Source organism: Montipora foliosa, chromosome 1, assembly GCF_036669935.1.
Source record: "Montipora foliosa isolate CH-2021 chromosome 1, ASM3666993v2, whole genome shotgun sequence".
Lineage (NCBI taxonomy): Eukaryota > Metazoa > Cnidaria > Anthozoa > Scleractinia > Acroporidae > Montipora > Montipora foliosa.
This window is the reverse complement of record NC_090869.1, coordinates 61,146,761-61,164,260: the sequence shown is the minus strand read 5'-3', so window position 1 is coordinate 61,164,260 and position 17,500 is coordinate 61,146,761. Positions and strand designations below refer to the sequence as shown.

Sequence of the window (17,500 nt, the reverse complement as noted above, 5' to 3'; positions counted from 1 at the left end):
TTTTCTCCCCAGTCCTCCGAATTACGTCACCAGATAACCTGGTTGTATACAGGTATCTAGCAGCCTAACTTACATTACAGGATATTCTCCCTCCCAGTTCAGAGAGTAGAGCTCAGAAAAAACGACTACCAACAAATCGCTTTCCGAGTCACCTCTCTTTACCCTACATCAAACGAGGCGCTACAATAAACACGCTATGGTTTATTTAGGAGAAAAATACATCACTCTGTAAGAAAGGCGACTCCACCTAGAAAATACCAGGCCCAAGCTGTCAAGTCGTTTCCGTATAATACCCTAAAATCTTTACACCTTGCGATTGGGACAATCTGGCGCAAAATGACCCGGGCGACCCAACGTATAACAATTTCCGGAAAGAACTAGCCATGCGACGTCCATGGGTAGGGTAAGATGAGAGACACGCCCTACCGCTCTGCCAAGGCTGGAGGGCTTGGATGCCCCGGGAGGACAGTGGGGGCTTCAACCCTTTCTTGAGTGCTTTGGTGATCACCTCGACAACGTCTGCCTCCCCCTTTCTGCCACCAACCTAACCAGGATCTCTTGTCTGCCAACCGGAGAACGGCATTGACGAAATACAACATTAAGCTTCTCGGATCTGGGCACCTTTTTCTCTGACGTCACTGACGCAGCGTGTTCCCAGGCTGGCAATACTGCCTACGAGTCGAATATCCCAGCTGGTCCTGACACACTCCGCGTCAAGGCGATCACTGCCGGGTTCACTGTGTTCTTATCGGCCAAACTCTTTAGCTCCTCAATTTGGCCCTGCAAGGCCTTCACCAACACGGGATTCAAAGAAAACGCGGAAGGGTCCGAAAGAATAACCGAAAAAAACAACACACACACACACATGTTTTGAGATACCCTCATGGATAGGTTGGCGCAGGACTACTCTTATCGGTAGATTCGACCCCCCCGAAAAACCACTCAACTGGTCCAGGAATAACGTCCTCGCTAGATTTAACCCCTTGAAAACCACTTAACTGCTCCAGGACTTTGTTCTTCGGTAGATTTAACGCTCTGAAAAAACCACTCAGCTGGTACAGGACTACATTCACTACGCCACACCGGATTAGGGAGTGGTAGGGCGCGTACGTAGGATCAGTGGACATTACTACTTCTTCTTCCGTTGCCGACTTTGGCCAACTAACACATGCGGTCTTATGTAATAGCTAATGACGCCATGCGAGGGTGATGAATATTCAATGAACTATGAATAACTGCAAAATGGCCCGGCTATTTACGGATATGGCAACGCGGTTTCACTTGCGCTCATGCCTGACAAGTTTGAACGCCGTGGGTTCTCCAGAACAAGTGAGATCTCAAAGAAACTGCCAGTGTACAGAAACACATCCCGCACACACAAGGCTTTCACATGACACTTGGGTCGATAGTGAATCAAAGTAGCTTTCCGGTTCAGTTCGAGTTATTCCCCCAGGGAAATGGCACGCCACACCGTGCAGTCTTTCTCAACCGGCCGGATTGCGAAAGATGTGAGAGGGAAATAGAAGCAATTTAAAACATTGAAGCACGTTCTCAGGGTTAACACAAAATTTGGATATTCCTTCGACTCTTCCCTAATTACTAGACGATTTGCGAAGGGTTAAATCAGGCAAAGTAAGCAAATACATAGACATTTCATGGACCTTTTCCGCATTGTATGAAATGGCAAAAGGCTCATGTTCACCCGAGAGACAGTGCGCGCTTGTGTTGTTGTTTTGAAGTATTTCCAGCGTTTTGGTTGGGTGCTTGCCGGAGATTTTAGGATTTTGCGTTTCAACGCGGCCCCAATAGAGCCGTTTATACAAGAGAAAATAGGCCGCGGCTTACTCTGGCCGCGGCGTACATAATACGCGAAAGGAACTATTTATACGAGTATAAATTCCCAGGCCAGGATAAGCCACGGCTTGAGATAGCCGTGAACGTAGATTTTGTACCATTTATACGGGGTGTTTGCGTCTTATGAAAGCCGCGGCTAGCTTTCTCTCGTATAAACGGCCCTATTGGCCTTACGGAAATTAAGCAGGGAACTGGGGCGAGTTTCAAGTTTTAACTAATCGATAAACTGACACTACCACATGAAAGATCATGTTGAGATTGGTCATTTGGCCAAGTATGGTGCTTTTAGGGTGAACAGAGACCAAGTTATGGACCTTGAAACATGGTTCAAAATCCATACAAACGTCTCTAATTTTGACAAAGCGTCCCCCAAAAACATATAAACTCTAATTTTTTTTTATCAGTTTAGTGACAAGTGTAAAATCCCGTCATGTACCTACAATTTGAAAGAAGCTGCGATCAAAATCGCTATGTTTGCCCATTTTAAAGAGTATCAAGGAAATCATAAAGCCTTCAAAAAGAGTTTATATGGTTTTGGGGGACGCTGTATCAAAATTAGAGACGCCTGTATGGATTTTGAACCTTGTTTCAAGGTCCATAACTTGGTCTCTGTTCTCCCTAAAAGCACCATACTTGGCCATATGACCAATCTCAACATGATCTTTTATGTGGTAGTGTCAGTTTATCGATTAGTTAAAACTTGAAACTCGCCCCAGTTCCCTGCTGAACATCGGACAAATAAAAATATCACGTGACGAAATCCTGCGCGTGACGAATGATACAGCAGGAAAAAATGAGGCTTGTTCGCCCGAGTATGCAAAGTTGCTATCTTTTAGTATTCTTGGTTGTTTCCGTCGTGTCTTTTTGTGCCTTTGGATCGCAATTTGATAGGAAATCCCGGAGATCAGAAAAATGTCTGGTGTATACACCTTCTTTTCCATCGGCTGGTGGTCCGGGTTGTCGTCCAAAGTGTGTCGCACGCAAAAGTGATGCCACGAGTAGCTACGGAGCTGCTTTTTACCAGAAATACAGTTCTTGGCCGCCTGAACTTACGGAAAATATGAAACTTGCAGCATCGATTTTGAAAAGGTTCGGCCAACCACAACGTTCGAACACGGAGTTAGGAGATCTGCATGTGACCTTCGACTATTACTGTTGCTACACAGTAGAAGAGGCCATAAAAATCGGGAAGTTTCTGAATAATTATCCTTGGACACCTCACGAAATATGGTTTGATAAGATAGAATGTGTAATTTATGGCTATGGCGACGCGGTTGCACTTGTGCTCATGGCTGACAAGAAATCACAACGGGAATTGTCTCAGTGGGTTCTGCAAAATGAGCGAGATCTTGAAGAAACTGCTGGTGTAAAGAAACATATCCCGCACACACAACTGGAAGACTTCCACATGACACTTGCATTAGTGAATCAAAGTAGCTTTCCAGTTCAGTCCGCAGTCGAAGAGATAAATAGAGTTATTCCCCAAGGGAAATGGCACGCCACTCCGCTCGTTGTCAGCCGACCGGTTTGCGAAGGATGTGAGAGGGAAATAGAAGCAAGAAAAAACAATGAAGCACGTTCTCAGGATTAACACAAAAGGTGAAAATCTTTTCTCTAATAACCGACCGATTTGCGTGGGTTTAATAAAGCAAAGGAAGCAAGAACATAGAATATGTAGACCTTGTTGTGTGAATAAATCATTTGTAGTTTCCTGGCGTGACTAAAAACATCATGTGACGAAATGTGCGTGACCATTGATTCAGCAATAAATGCTGCGTGTACGCCCGAGTCCTTTTAGTTTATTATTATTGCTTATTTTTGTTGTGTCGTTTTGTGCCTTTAGATGGCAGCTGGTTTGATGGATAATCCCAGAAAATAAGGAAATTGTCAGGTGTGCAGTCAACTGAGCTTTTCTATCGGCTGGTAATGCTCCACAGAAAGATAAAAGACATAGAAGTCACGCGTAGTAGTAGTGGTAGTGGTAGTGGTAGTAGTAGACTTTATTTGATGAGCAGGTTAAAAAAAAATGCTAAAAAAGTCCTGATGTGGACCTGCTATCTAAGTTACATCTTAAATTAAATGACTAATAGCAAGTTGCTGTACTTACATAAATAAATAAAATAATAAAATGTGTATTTATGAGTATAAAATTGAATCAACAAAAGAGAATGAAAACAATCACTAAGAATGTACAAATTAAGATTATGTAGAGATCAGGTTAATATTTAAAAAGTAATTAAATTCCCTATTTGTGTTAGACACTATTAGGGAACCCTTCACAAAGGATAGTATCATTAGATAGCCTTTCAAGTTCTTCATTTTTTTCTTAAAGGTGTACAAATCATGACAAGACTTTATGTGCTCCGGGAGGATATTTCAAATAAGTGCAGCTCAGTGTCTGAGAAAACACTTCCCAAGTTCAGTATGTGGTCTGTTAATTCAGACTCTTTCTTAAATTATAGACTGTATACTAGCTTTAACATAAAGGTTGTTTTAGATTGCTATTGTTTAAAGCATAAAATGTTTTATGTCTCTGTAAATAAAAATAGATGGTTTTCAATCACGTGACGGCCATGTTGGTACATAAAACAATAGCAAATTGTGGCTCATGTTGTGCATTAACCATTTATAGAATAGTGGTGTCCAATGCCTCTGCTTTGCAAAACGATCGTGGGTTGTACCTCTGTGAAGTTTGAGTATTATATTTGTAGCCCTCAAGTGGATGCATTCAATATCTTCTAATAAGGATAGGGGAACAAGAACCCCAAATTATGATGCCATAAAGAACACTTAAATTTTTAGTGCTGTCTGGTTGAAAAAATAGGCCTTTTTACGAAAGCCTATAAGTACAGTTTCAACGTCTCAAAGTCTTAAGAGTTTGTGTTGATGTGTCTGTTTACCGGTTCATGAGTGAAAAGAACGCGCTTTTATAGCAAAGCGAATTCCAATTATTTTCGTTAATTTCCAGCGGCCATTTTCGAGTACCATATTGGAACATCAAGATGGCTCCCTCCATACATACATAGCTCTTAATAGTTGCGTGAGACGTTTAGGCCAATTAATGAAAAATGGTTTACTACACACCACACAGACCTGAGACTTTGAGAAGTTTATGCAGTTGCCTTTCATAACGTTTCGTTTTCTTGGTTTAGAATTAATTTAGAATTAATTGTTTTGTTGCGTACGTGACAGTAAAAACGACGTATAATGCTAATTTAACATCTTCGTTTTTTTTTTTTTTTTTTGACAATGTGGGGATCCCAAATTTACGTTCCAGATTATCGAATTTGTTGTCAAACTTACGCGAACTGCTAATGAAAATTTTGCAATTATTCTACTCTATAGTTAACAATAAAATTTCGCAGCAAAGGCACTCAATGTATAATACAGAATGAATAATTCGCTGTTATTCAAATGTCATTAACGGCGAAGTAGTCAATCACAATAATATTCTAGCGAAGATATTTCGCAGTTAATGAAATTTCCTTAACGGCGAAGTAGCCAATCAGATCAATACAATAGAGGGGATATTTCGCAGTTATCGAAATTTCGTTAACGGCGAAGTAGCCAATCACAATAACAGAATTGAGAGAATATTTCGCAGTTATTTAAATTTCATTAACCGGGAAGCAGCCATTAACGATAATAGAATAAAGGGAATATTTCGCAGTTATTGCAATTTTATTAACTGCGAAGTAAACAATCAACATATAAGAGTAGAGAACTTTTATTAATTAACTGTAGATAAATATAACTGCAAAATTTTCATTTATATATATACCCACGTAAGATCTACAAGAAACTTGATAATCTGAAACGTACAATGGAAAATGGTTCTTTTGTCAAAATTCTAAGCACATCGCCGTGCTAAGAAACGCAATCGAACTTTACATTAGGTAAGCAATCGTTTGTAGTTTTCTCGCGTAACCCTGAAGAACTTGTGAAAACTTCACTTGACGACATGTGCTGAGATTGCGTGACCACCGATTAAGAATGTGGCAAAAACGTCTGAGTTTTTTATAAGATGTTTAGCTGTTTTTATCATACAATGCTTTGCTTTCAGATGACTGTTAAATATAATAAAATATAATATAATATATGATGTACAGTTCTGTTCACTTTTTATCTGTGATCATAACCTCTCATAATACCCTTCGTCCACTTTGCACTTCCGTGCAAAACTTGAAAGAAAACCTGATCACATGCATGTTAGCTTTTCCATCGGCAGGTTTCCCGAAGTGTGTAGCGGAAGCTTCATTTTTCAAGAAATACCAATGTATTTGTGTTACGGAATCAGGAGCAAGCAGGGTAAGGCTGGCTCAGGTTGCTGAGTAACAGATCTACAATCACAGTCATGAGTCGTTGGAACTCCCACCCTCTTTCCCCCGTGCAATGTTGGATAGCGCAATGCACCCAAACTAACTGTTCAGTGCGTTTTAGTTTCTAAACAACATTGAAAGGTGGGAGAGGGAGGGATGCTCGATTAATACCATCAGTGTACCAACAATTTGTCACTGATTGTAGATACGCAATGCGTACATGTGTGGACTTTGCTGCTTCCCCAAAACCTAACCACACTTGCATTGCATCCCGTCAGCCTTTCCCTTACACTCCTCCTACTTTGTGCATTGTACTCTTCACCTATCCATCAAAATGTTTTTTTTTTTTAGATTGTGAACCCCTCTAACTCTAATATTGACCAGTTTGTTTCCAGGGAAATCTGCCAAGAACTCCGATCAACATAGCTTCATTACAAAATTCACAAAATTTAAATGGTTTAAATATACAATTCTGATTGTGAACCCAGTATTTTAAAATAGAATTGTCTTAAAAAGTTACCCTGAATCGGATAAAAATAATTCCGAGGCAAAAAGTATAAACTAAGCCACCTCATCCCCAAAGCTGCACTGCTCAAGAATGGCTAACGACCCATAGACATGACCAGGAGCTGCAATGTTATTACAAGTGGGTTATGCTAAAACAACTAGGCTGCTCGCGCTCAGTTAGTTTCTATTATCTTTGATAGTTGGCTTTGGGGTTTTACACCTCCCCATCAGCTGATGCAAACACTTCGAGTGCCCTTACGGACAAAATATCGAATGTACTTATAGGACTTCTATCAATGTTATGTTGCATATACGAATGTTATGTGCAATAAATCTGTAAGCAAAGATGTCCGATATAAATAAAAGACACCCAATACAACTAAAGGATGTTTGGTATAACTAAAAGATGTTCGATATAACCAAAAGATGATCGACATAAAAGATGAGGAAGCGGAAACATCTTGTTAGTGTCATTACGTACCCAGGCCCCTCGAAAATGCAAGGGCTTTGCGCTGAATACAAAAGGGCGTCTGCTGAATCTACATGTACGATTTCGCTTCCACACCCAGAAAGGATTTTCATGAAATTAACTGCAATAATTACCACCGCAACAACGAAATGCCACAGCCAATTGGTTCAATTCTTTGGAGTTCTTTGCGCGAAGCGGTTGAGCACCGGGCTGCCATCACTCGGGGTCTTTTCAAACTGAGGAGAAAGTGCTGCCTTTGTTAGATATACCGGATCCGGAATATAACAATTCACGTCCATAAAACAAAATAACAAAGGGAACATAATAATTCCTTATCAACAAGGCATAATCAGAATAACAATGCTTCTTTTGCCATCCACCATTTTGGTCCGGTATATGGAAGTCTACCCGTTTGTGATGACATCTGCAGTATGCAGTTGCTTTGATGAGTATGAAAGCATCATTTTGATCAGACAAGGCGCTAGAACTAAAATATTACCAGTGCCAATCACGCTAGCTTTATCCCACACGCGGATTAAGCTGGCGTCAACACTTTGCTCCAGAGTCTAATCCGACATAGCCTCCGGTAGCACTTTCAGCACTTTAAACGAAATTAAAACAGCCAGGACTCTTATACGTAGATGACCGAAATCCTCTGTCCTCGTGTTGCCATAGGCGCGTTTCAGTTTGTCCTGGAATATTCTTCTGAGCCAGGCACGATGAACTTAGTATTTCCATGCCGAGAGGATATCAAAATCATGCATGTTAAAATGCAAATGATGGTAATGAAAATATGTGAACTTGTGCATTTTAACTTCGCTAGAAATAATTTCACCTGAAGGTCGTGCCTATTTTCATATTTAATTCCGTGGGAACATTGCCACGTTCGAAGCTGTCTAAAAAAATCAATTTCCTTTATTTTGGTGTTCTAAGGGACACAAATTTGATAACGATGCTTAATTAAACATTTCTGAAAAAAACATGAAAAATACATATATTTGTACATCATCGAATAGACCAGGATCATGGCTCGGCAATTCTTTTAAAACCTAAAAGTCCAAGAGTAAATTTTTGAAAACGGCCAAATGATTTCCCGTCAGTAAAAATTCAGTTTTCGTTGCTTCTCCTTTAGCAATTGAGTGGATCTGATCTTTTTTTCTTGGAGACGGAAACAAGTTGTTTGGCCCGTTGAGACATTTATACCTTCTCTGCGTCAGAAGAAACCACAATATCTTAACCAACAAATCAGGAGTTAATATGAAGTGCTTTTGCTACGGTCCTCTTCAGCATTTTCTTGTGTGGGTCAACCATCCAAAAGACAACAACAATAATAGAGCAAAAACAAAAACAAAAATCGGCCAAACATAAAGCTAGTATACTGATGCCTATCTACGTGGGTTTTAAGAGAAAGAAAGATAAAGTGTTCTTTTCCGGAAACCAAGATATGATTCGCCTCCAATACGCGCATGGCAATGAGATGTTTGTGGAATAAATGGAGAGACAAGGGTTAAAAAATACAGTAACCAGCGATATTGTCACCAAAACCATTAAATGTGAATTTGAAGTGACCGTAGGCTAATGTTGTCAGGCGTCTTATTGCAAAATGACGGAGATAATCTGAAGGAAGATTTGGAATTCATTTAGGGATCGGAAAAGGACAGGGAAGCTGAAGAGCAGAAACCAACCGACCAACATCTTTTTGCGTTTCCAATCACAAATGAACAAGTAAGTTTTTTTTTTTTTTAAATGCTTGCTGATCTCTTAGTATTATTTTTTTCTAGTTCCCATTTAAAGAATACACTAAAGCCACCTCCATCCTTAAGGAAAGAACCAACCAATCTGAATCCCAACCTGATTCTTAAGTGTCTCTGAAAAATAATTTGATTTGCCCAATAATTTTAGGTAAGGTAAGGGTAAAGTCTGCTACGAGACTAGAAGGCCCATCAGGCACCAATAATTTTAGTGCTGTAGAAAAAACTGGATAAAACTATATTCTTCTTGATTCGGTCGAAAGCGAGATAAAACGCTCTGTTGAGGAAATATCATTTTCAGTAACGCGTTGTTCATTCGTTCGCCAGAAAAATACAACCGTTCGATCATAAAAGAGTGGTTTGTTTTGGCTCTTCCTTTAAAAAAAGCTCACCCTATATTTACAAGCGTCCATAAACTTTCGATAAATTTTGTTACTTGGAATTCAATTAATCTTTCTGTATCTAAAATTTCATTTACAGTGCGTGGGGGTTTTCTCGCCCAACTTGACAATCAGCTTTTAAAATTCCAGCCATGTTTACTTACACTAATTGTATACTCTTATTATTTGAAAATCTTTGAAAGGAAATTTCTAAGATTGCCTCTCTTCGACCCTCCAGTTGCCCAAAAGCGTGAAAAGTAACTATTGCATAAAAAAAATGGCATTGAAAGGAAAAAAAAGAGAACGAAACTGATAAGCCGTGAAATTTTTTTCCTTGTCTCACGCATATTTTTTTTAATTTTGTTAGACGCAACCACCAATATGGATGTATTGAAGCAAAGACGTCCTTCTTCTAAAATTTAATCGCGGAAATCTGTCGTATTTTATCACGTTTTGTTATAGGTGACAGTATAAAACCGAATACAAATAAAAAAGAACAGCTGCTTTTGAGAAAAATAAGACAACACTCCCTCTCGCCGTGGGTAGAGTTTTAGGGTCTTGAGTTAGCTGTGTCTAAGATGTAGTTTCCATTTGAAAAGTGCAACCTATCGATCTGCTTTGAATTTTTAAAAACAAATGCATTCATTTTTAATATTTACAGTCTCACTAACAATATGCCAGGATCGGGAAACTCGCCTCTCTCGAGGGCGGAGTCCATGGCCTTCACTATCGCGTATTGCGTTGTGGCTTTTATCATTATCCTGGGAAATTCCTTGACGATCGCTGCGTTTACAAAAACGAAGCTTCTTCGCAAACCAACCCACTATTTCCTTATTTCGTTGGCTGTGGCAGATTTGATCGTGGGATCTCTAGCAATGCCACTTTACATCAGTCATTTCGTTGATCCTGTCTTTTGGAATAAAAGTCAATTGATTCAAACTCTTTACTACACCATCGATATCGTATCAGGCATGGGATCTGTTTTTACCCTGGCAGTCGTATCCGTTGAAAGACTGTACGCATTTGGCTGGCCTTGGAGATATCGAAACGCTTCATCCCTACGATGCTACATACTTGGCGTGGCGTTTTCGTGGCTCTCAGCTGCTGCAATATCTTGTCTGTATTTAGGGCTTCGCTTCAAACTCCTCTCCAGAGTTGTGCACACAATTACAGTGGTCGCCCTGTCAGTTTCCCTGGGCGTCGCCTTCACCTCATACTCTGCCCTATGGCTAAGAATCAGGTTTCGCAAAAGACGACGCCGAGGTCTGGAATGGCATAAGAGATTGTCTTTAACATTGTTTGCAATCACAGGAATCTTTATCTTCACCTGGGCCCCCTTCGAAGTCATCATCGTTATCTCCCACGTCTGCAAGGCGTGCAATCATCTCCCGCCTAGAGTTGTGTACGTAATAAAATTACTTCAATACAGTAATTCTTTTATGAATACATTAGTGTACTCAATGAGAATGCAAGAATTCCGTCGGGAAATAGTTCACTTTCTTCGGCGTGGTTCATTGAGTCCTAAAACCAACATTCAAGTGCGAAATGTTGGGGTTACCGTGTCCAATCTCATAAACTCTTGTTCCGCCATAACTGTTAATGCTGTATTTACTGGCAGCCAGTTACCAGGTACAATTGAGACTAGAGGTCATGCGCGTTTGGCCAAAAGGAGATACGAATTGTTTTCAATGCACAGAAGAGCAAAGTATTCACCCAGTAAAGCGGAAGTCAAGGAAAATGCTTCAAGAGTTGATGAGCCAATGATAAACCCCAAGGCATAAACGCAGGCGGCTAATTTGGTATTTACTGACGAATACTCTTTTCAGAAAGTCATGCCGTGCCAGGCCTGCAAGCGGGTGGCATGTGCAAAATGGTGTCTCTGAGAGATGGACCACTACCAATGCGCATGCCTGCGTCGTGAGAGCCCCCTTTATTAACCTCGTACAAAGCTATAAATCTGTAACCTGTTTCTCTGGAAATCAAATTTACTAGACGTTGTGCTTTAACTACTAAAAGAACGACAGCACCATGTAATCGCTTTTTATGACAAAGAATCGTTCCCCGAAACATCTTAAAACAATTACGCAATATCTAATAGAGTCCGTTAGGCTAACCTAACAGTTTGCTTTGACGTTACTACTGGTATATTTCATTCGTAGTTATGGGGTAAAAATAAATGTTATGATATTGACAACTACGAAACGTTATTAAGACAATTAAGAATGTTTTGTCTCAACTAAGACCGCAATTTAATGGCGAAGTACTTAAAGTATATAGGACTCTAAATGCGAATTAAATTGAATGTTTTGGTTTTTTCGGCTTGTTTGAACAGTTTTTGTTTTATTGTTAACCAACGGATGTTTACATGGCTGAACGCCTTGTTCAAACGTTTTCAGTTCATGAATTAATAGATTTGCGGTTGATGTAAGAGGTAATATACTTACTTGCAAAATTTTCAGAACGGAGTCAACAAGTTTTTTCTTTTATTTCGCGTAGGTTGTTGCCTTTGAAAAATCGACGGGCCTCTCAAACTGTTTATAGAAAAGTTAAAGGCTTGAAAGCGCCCAGTAAATGTAACACAATATTAATATTTGCTGACGCTACCTCGCTCTTCAAGCCACACACAAACAGGAGACATATTTGCATAAAGAGGCCAGAGGTGCATATTCAGTTCACATGATGTTGAATTACTTCCGACCAATAAATATTGTGTTTCCTTTTAAGCAAATTCGTTTGCTCAGGAAGTTTTTCTAACAAATTGCTTCTTCAAACGTTCGTTTTAGGGCGTCGAATCCCTCAACAACAAGAAACGCCACATTTAGATGTTAATTTCGTCCAAAGGATCGAAAGAAGAAGGAAAAAATCATATTTGTTTTTCCTAAAAAATTCATGTTTGACAAGGTTCGCTATTATTCAACAATTGATTGAAATATGATGCATTCAGCACATCACTTCAATTATGCTTTAATATTAAACTCGCTTCTAAATTGCGCACTTAACGGTTGGGCTAGTATATTATTAACTGCGTGAAATACAATAATATTACGCTGTGCCAAGAAGTTCAAAAAACAATAAATAACCTAAATCTCAACCATGGCCGGAAATGAAGGAATAAGGAAAAGTTCTTGTGATTATTTTACTGTGGTTTTTTGCTCTGGCAGAAGGAAATGATAAAGCTAAAAACGCAACGCATTAATTTACAATGACATATGATTATGCAGGATGAAAGAGCACGACGTTTTATGCGGCTCAACTGTGGACTAATGACGATGTCTTCATAACGTTTAGAAAGGGAAGGAATAAGGAATATTGTCACGGTCATCTGTTGATTTTCTGTGTATTGGTTGGTTGTTATCAGGAATGAAATGAGGATTATATCGCTTATCATATCCGTAACTCAACGTTGCTCGTGAGAGCTGTCAAGTGGAAAGATTTCCCAACTCGGGCATTATCGAGCAACAAATCCTAGTGAACCCCTGTTGGAGCTTTGGTTAAATTTTGAGCTATGGAGGCCTCTCCTGCTTTCTTGCTCGAAGAGAACATTACATCAGTGAAATGCTTTTATTTTACTGCGCCAATTTTCATGAGCGCTGCCACTCTGGCTGTGAACGTTATCGCCTGTGTTTTAAACGTTGTTTTTGCCTTATGTTCCTCTGTTGGCAACATTGTCATCGTCATTGCGTTGTGGAAGACGTTACCCCAGACACCGGAGAACATTTTGCTTGGTTGGTTCGCCTTCTGCGACTTCCTCTTAGGATTTTTTTCCGGACCATCGTTTGTGGCCTTCAAATCAGCAGAAATAACGAAGAATTTTACGGTTTATTGTGCTGCCCGATTTGCTTACGAATTTTCTTCGCAAACTGCGCTAACTGCATCGTTTGCAGTGTTGACGTTTATGTCCATCGACAGATACCTCTCACTGCATCTTCATCTACGTTACAAGGAAGTTGTTACAAAGAAACTCATATTCGTTACAATTTTGATAGCGTTGGTTGTCTCACTCTTAATAACAGTCACAAGATTCTGGGTAAATAGCCGTGATTTTTTGTTCATCATCAAATCCATCAACTTTGCCTACCTCTGCATCATATCAGGAGTTTATTTAAAAATCCTCCTACTGATTCGACGTCATCAAAGTCAAATAACAAGACAGAAGGCAAACACTTCAACGCGAATGCGCTCTTTTGAAAGAAGGTTTTTCGCCGAGTTGGCTCGATATAAGAAGTACACGTGTACGGTTGCTTACATAATTCTTCTCATCGTGGCCTGTTACGTACCAGCCACCATTGTTAAATTTTGTAAGGAGTACGTCTGCACTAAACGAACTTGAAAATGCCAAAATTCTGTACACGCTAGTCGTGACATTTATTTTTTTCACGACTGCCTTGCATCCTCTTGTGTTTATATGGCGTTCGAAGGAATTGAGAAAAGCAATCAGGAAAATATGGTAGAACTACCACGCTTAGAGCTCAGTGAAGTTTATAGTACAGTTTCCTTTTAATTTTTTTTCTTTTTAATGGGTGGGTCGTGTGTCATAAGTCGAGTGTCGTGGGTCGTGGGTCGTGGATCGTGGGTCCCTAACCCTAACCCTAACCCTAACCCTAACCTTTTTTTTTATCAACGACTGGAAATTCTCGAAACAGACAAGACCTAAGACCTAAGACCTAAGACAAATTTGTACCGAGCACCGAGGGAGCTAATATTTATCTTTTTTTTATCTTCAAACAAACACAAACCACGACCCACCCACGCAATTTAGCCTCACCCCGTGCACCACTTTGATATTTGAGTGCATGACGATATGAACTATTTCGAAGCCAATAAAGTCACTGTATTGCGCTTCAGTTTAAAGTTATTTTATTCTATTCTCCTATTTTTTGATATTATTTATTCCTAAGTTATGTAAACTGAAAAACAGAGGTTGCCATGATAATAATTTGCCTTTAATTCGTTTGGGTGTTCATGTATGTTGTCAATGGCCACAGAGAGTCAGTTCTTGTCTTTAAAACGCTGATTATTTTGTCAGTTTGTTTTGTATTAGTAATATAACTTCTGTAAGTCATGGGCTACCCGGTTAGCAGGGTTGTAACGCATTAAAGTTATGGACTCCGAGTTTAAGCAACGACGAAAACTACAACAACACAAACGCCACCATCCAATAACTTTACCGCTTCAATAAACAAAAACATTGCATTAGAGATTTTAAGAAATGTGACGACGGCGACATCGACGAAAACGTCACCTTTAAATCCTAAACATTTCTTGATCATTCCATCTCGTTCGTGTCCTACAATGTGGGCGAAGTACTAGTATTCTAAAAACAAAATTGATACTAATGGTTTCAGACTGAAAGTAGAGAATGAAAGATTCTCTGTTGCATGCTCACGTCGCCCAAAACCTCACATTTGGTGATTTTAAGTCGCCCAGTTACGCAGAGGAATGCATGCGCATGCAGCACGATTATTCATGCTCTTTTAACCAGATATCATTGTTTTGTGGCGTTGTTGTTGCCGTTGCCGTTGCCATCGCTCGCTTATTTCCCTTTTTGTATTCGGTCAGCTTTCAATAAATTGTTAGGGTTGGCTTGATTTAAATACTTTAAAATTGCAAAATTTTTGCAGTTGTTTTGGTAGTGTAGAGGTAAAGTGCATTTGCTCTTAATTCATTGATCTAATTTCGACGTCGTTCGATCCTTTTTTTCTATTTTTTTTCTGATTTTTTTCTAAGGTTTTTTCTACTTTTTTTTTAATTCTAAGTGACACTCGCTGCTAACCTAGTCCTAGATTAAGTAAATGGCATCGCTTGTTTACAAAAGGGAAAATAGCCCCGCCGTCGTCGTTTCTTAAGTTTCCCTGATAATCGTACTGCACCGTGCCAGCACGTGCGACACTCATTTTACCGCATTTCTTTGCCGCACCCTGCAAAACGTCAACGTCAAATAAGCAACTTTAAGATTTAAGGGCCTGGCCAAACAGGAAATCTTTGGCAACCAAACAACATCAAACATCGTTTGGTGACCAAACATTTTACCATTTGGCCCCTCCGTTTGGAGCTGTTTGATCGTGTTTGGTCGTGTTTGCTAAAATTTGAAGTCCATCAAACAACTTAAACATTTCTTGATGGGCGAAGTTTTGTTCGTTTGGACAGCCGTATCAAACGTGTTAGGCGCGCACATGCGTACCAGGTTTGCTCAGCCACTTGTATCTACGTCATTTCAATCTCGTTTCCAGAGCCCACATATCTTTTGGTCAGCGCCTAGAAGCGGAGCTCTGGAATAATCAATTTCCGGAACTCCAACATTTCAGGAGTTCCGGTTTCACCGAAAAGTGAAACAAGGCGGTCATTAGAACCAAGGGTTTACAACAACAGCGACAAATCTTCGTGTTTGCAAGTTTAGTTTGAGATTTTTACACCATATTCGTAAATTGCAAGCCATTTTATATTGGGTAATTTACGCATGAGCAGTTTGATAAATCAATTAGCCAATCAACACACTTCTGAAAATTGATTATTCTAGAGCTCCGTGTCTTGGCGCTGACCAAAAGACACATGGGCTCTAGGGGAAGAGATTGCGTGTTTTTTTTACTTATTTTTGAACAGTAGTTCTTTGCTTGTGGAGTTTGATCTGAGTTAGATCAAACATGTTTTAACCGTTTGGCCACTCACTTCAATATCAGCATGTTTGGTCTCCAAACAATGTTTGATGTTGTTTAAACGCCAAATGTTTCCCGTTCGGCCAGGTCCTAAGGACAACGTAACATACAATAGATCAATTTCGATGTATTACAATTCAGCCCAAAACAAAAGGCATTATCTCGAGGCTCTGGTTAATAAACTCTTACAAATCCTTATATTTTATTCCCCAGAGCCTCGAGATGATGTCTTTTGTGTAGGACTGAATCTTAATATATCGAAATTGGTCTATTGCAACTCTAAATCTAATTTCATGCTTAGTCGTTCCTCTGAGGCCTTTTTCATTTGCATCACTCCAATAGGCCATCTCAGAAACGTGATAGGACTGGGACGAGTTTGGTTGTTTTCCGTTTGTTTAAAAAACTAAGACATTCAAATGAAAGATCAACCAAGTTTGAGAGTCTTTACCAAGAATAGATGTATTTAGAGGAGGAAAATGGTGAAATAATATATCTTCAAATATCACCTAAAATAGAGAGTTTGTATGGAATGGGTAGACAGGCCACAAAATTATAAGGGTTTGTATGGGATTTTGCAACTTTTGCAAGTCTCCCATTTGGCCAATTTTCCGTAGAAAACTCTCAAGCATGGCTGGATAGCTTTTCATTTGGTAACATTTCAGTTGAAGAGTTTAGATTTTCAATCCAAGCAAGTATGAGAAACTCGTCCCAGTCCTCTCACGTTTATGAAATGGCCTATACTGGGATGTTTCGCTTATATTGCAACAAGTGAAGGAGAAATCACGAAAGCCTGACCTAAAATGAAGTGACGTTTTTGTTGACGTTGCCAGTGCTTAATTATATTAGCTATGTTTTCTTTGCTCGCGTATTAATGGATGTTTTGTTTCGGCTATGTCAGCCGTGAGTTCAGTTGTAAGCCGACAAGGTAGAAAGGAGCACAGAAATTGATAAAAGGACAATAGAGAATAAAGAGCTTAAGCTTCACGCGTTTTTGAAACGCGGACGGCAACCAGAAGTGAGCTGTTTTCCGTTTTAGGTTGCCTTCGCACAACAACATTTATATTGCTAAGTATCTTTTCTCCCTTAGAGATGATTAGTATAAAAATCTGAGTGACACCAATGTCCTGGCACGCGAAATCGTCTCATCCGTTTGCCGTACGCGTCCACTTCTCAAAAACGCGAGTGCTTAAGGTTTTTCAAAGAAAACTATCAATATTTCGAATCTGTGAAATTAAAGCATGCAACAGGATGTCTCTCGTGCAGTGTTAGTCACTACAATTGATGTAAAATGTAATTTTACCCAACAAATAAATGCAAACCAGGGGATAATGCTAATTAGTATATACTAAAACAGTGGATAGCGTTGAACGCGGGCGCTGATTGGCTCGTCAAACTCCGAATATCCTGTGCTATTTACCTCCGAGCAACTCGGGAAAAAATGGCGTCCGATTTGCATCCGTGACAAGTGAAGAAAACATCCAATTTAATTTTTTTGGGCTGTATATTATCTCACTGTCTTAGTATATACTAAAACAACTATTCACCTCAGTGTCGGTGACTAGCGTTG

General features: G+C 39.6%; 2 protein-coding genes across 3 annotated transcripts; both read left to right on the top strand.

Annotated features, from left to right (window-relative positions):
• The first annotated feature begins 2,616 nt into the window (after nucleotides 1-2,616).
• Nucleotides 2,617-11,063, top strand: LOC138003573 (D(3) dopamine receptor-like). Of its 2 annotated transcripts, XM_068849690.1 has the most exons (4): nucleotides 2,617-3,453; nucleotides 3,698-6,162; nucleotides 8,794-8,874; nucleotides 9,942-11,063. In XM_068849690.1, exons 3-4 carry the CDS (start codon nucleotides 8,867-8,869, stop codon nucleotides 11,059-11,061), a joined length of 1,128 nt encoding a protein of 375 aa, XP_068705791.1. In that variant the 5' UTR covers nucleotides 2,617-3,453; nucleotides 3,698-6,162; nucleotides 8,794-8,866; the 3' UTR covers nucleotides 11,062-11,063. The 2 variants fall into 2 exon arrangements, with proteins under 2 accessions (XP_068705791.1, XP_068705801.1); XM_068849700.1 differs by lacking the exons at nucleotides 2,617-3,453; nucleotides 3,698-6,162 and having other exon boundaries at nucleotides 8,555-8,874.
• A 1,719-nt stretch (nucleotides 11,064-12,782) lies between these two features.
• Nucleotides 12,783-15,283, top strand: LOC138003583 (trace amine-associated receptor 3-like). Its single transcript, XM_068849712.1, has one exon. It carries the CDS (start codon nucleotides 12,786-12,788, stop codon nucleotides 13,608-13,610), a length of 825 nt encoding a protein of 274 aa, XP_068705813.1. The 5' UTR covers nucleotides 12,783-12,785; the 3' UTR covers nucleotides 13,611-15,283.
• Nucleotides 15,284-17,500: the final 2,217 nt, after the last annotated feature.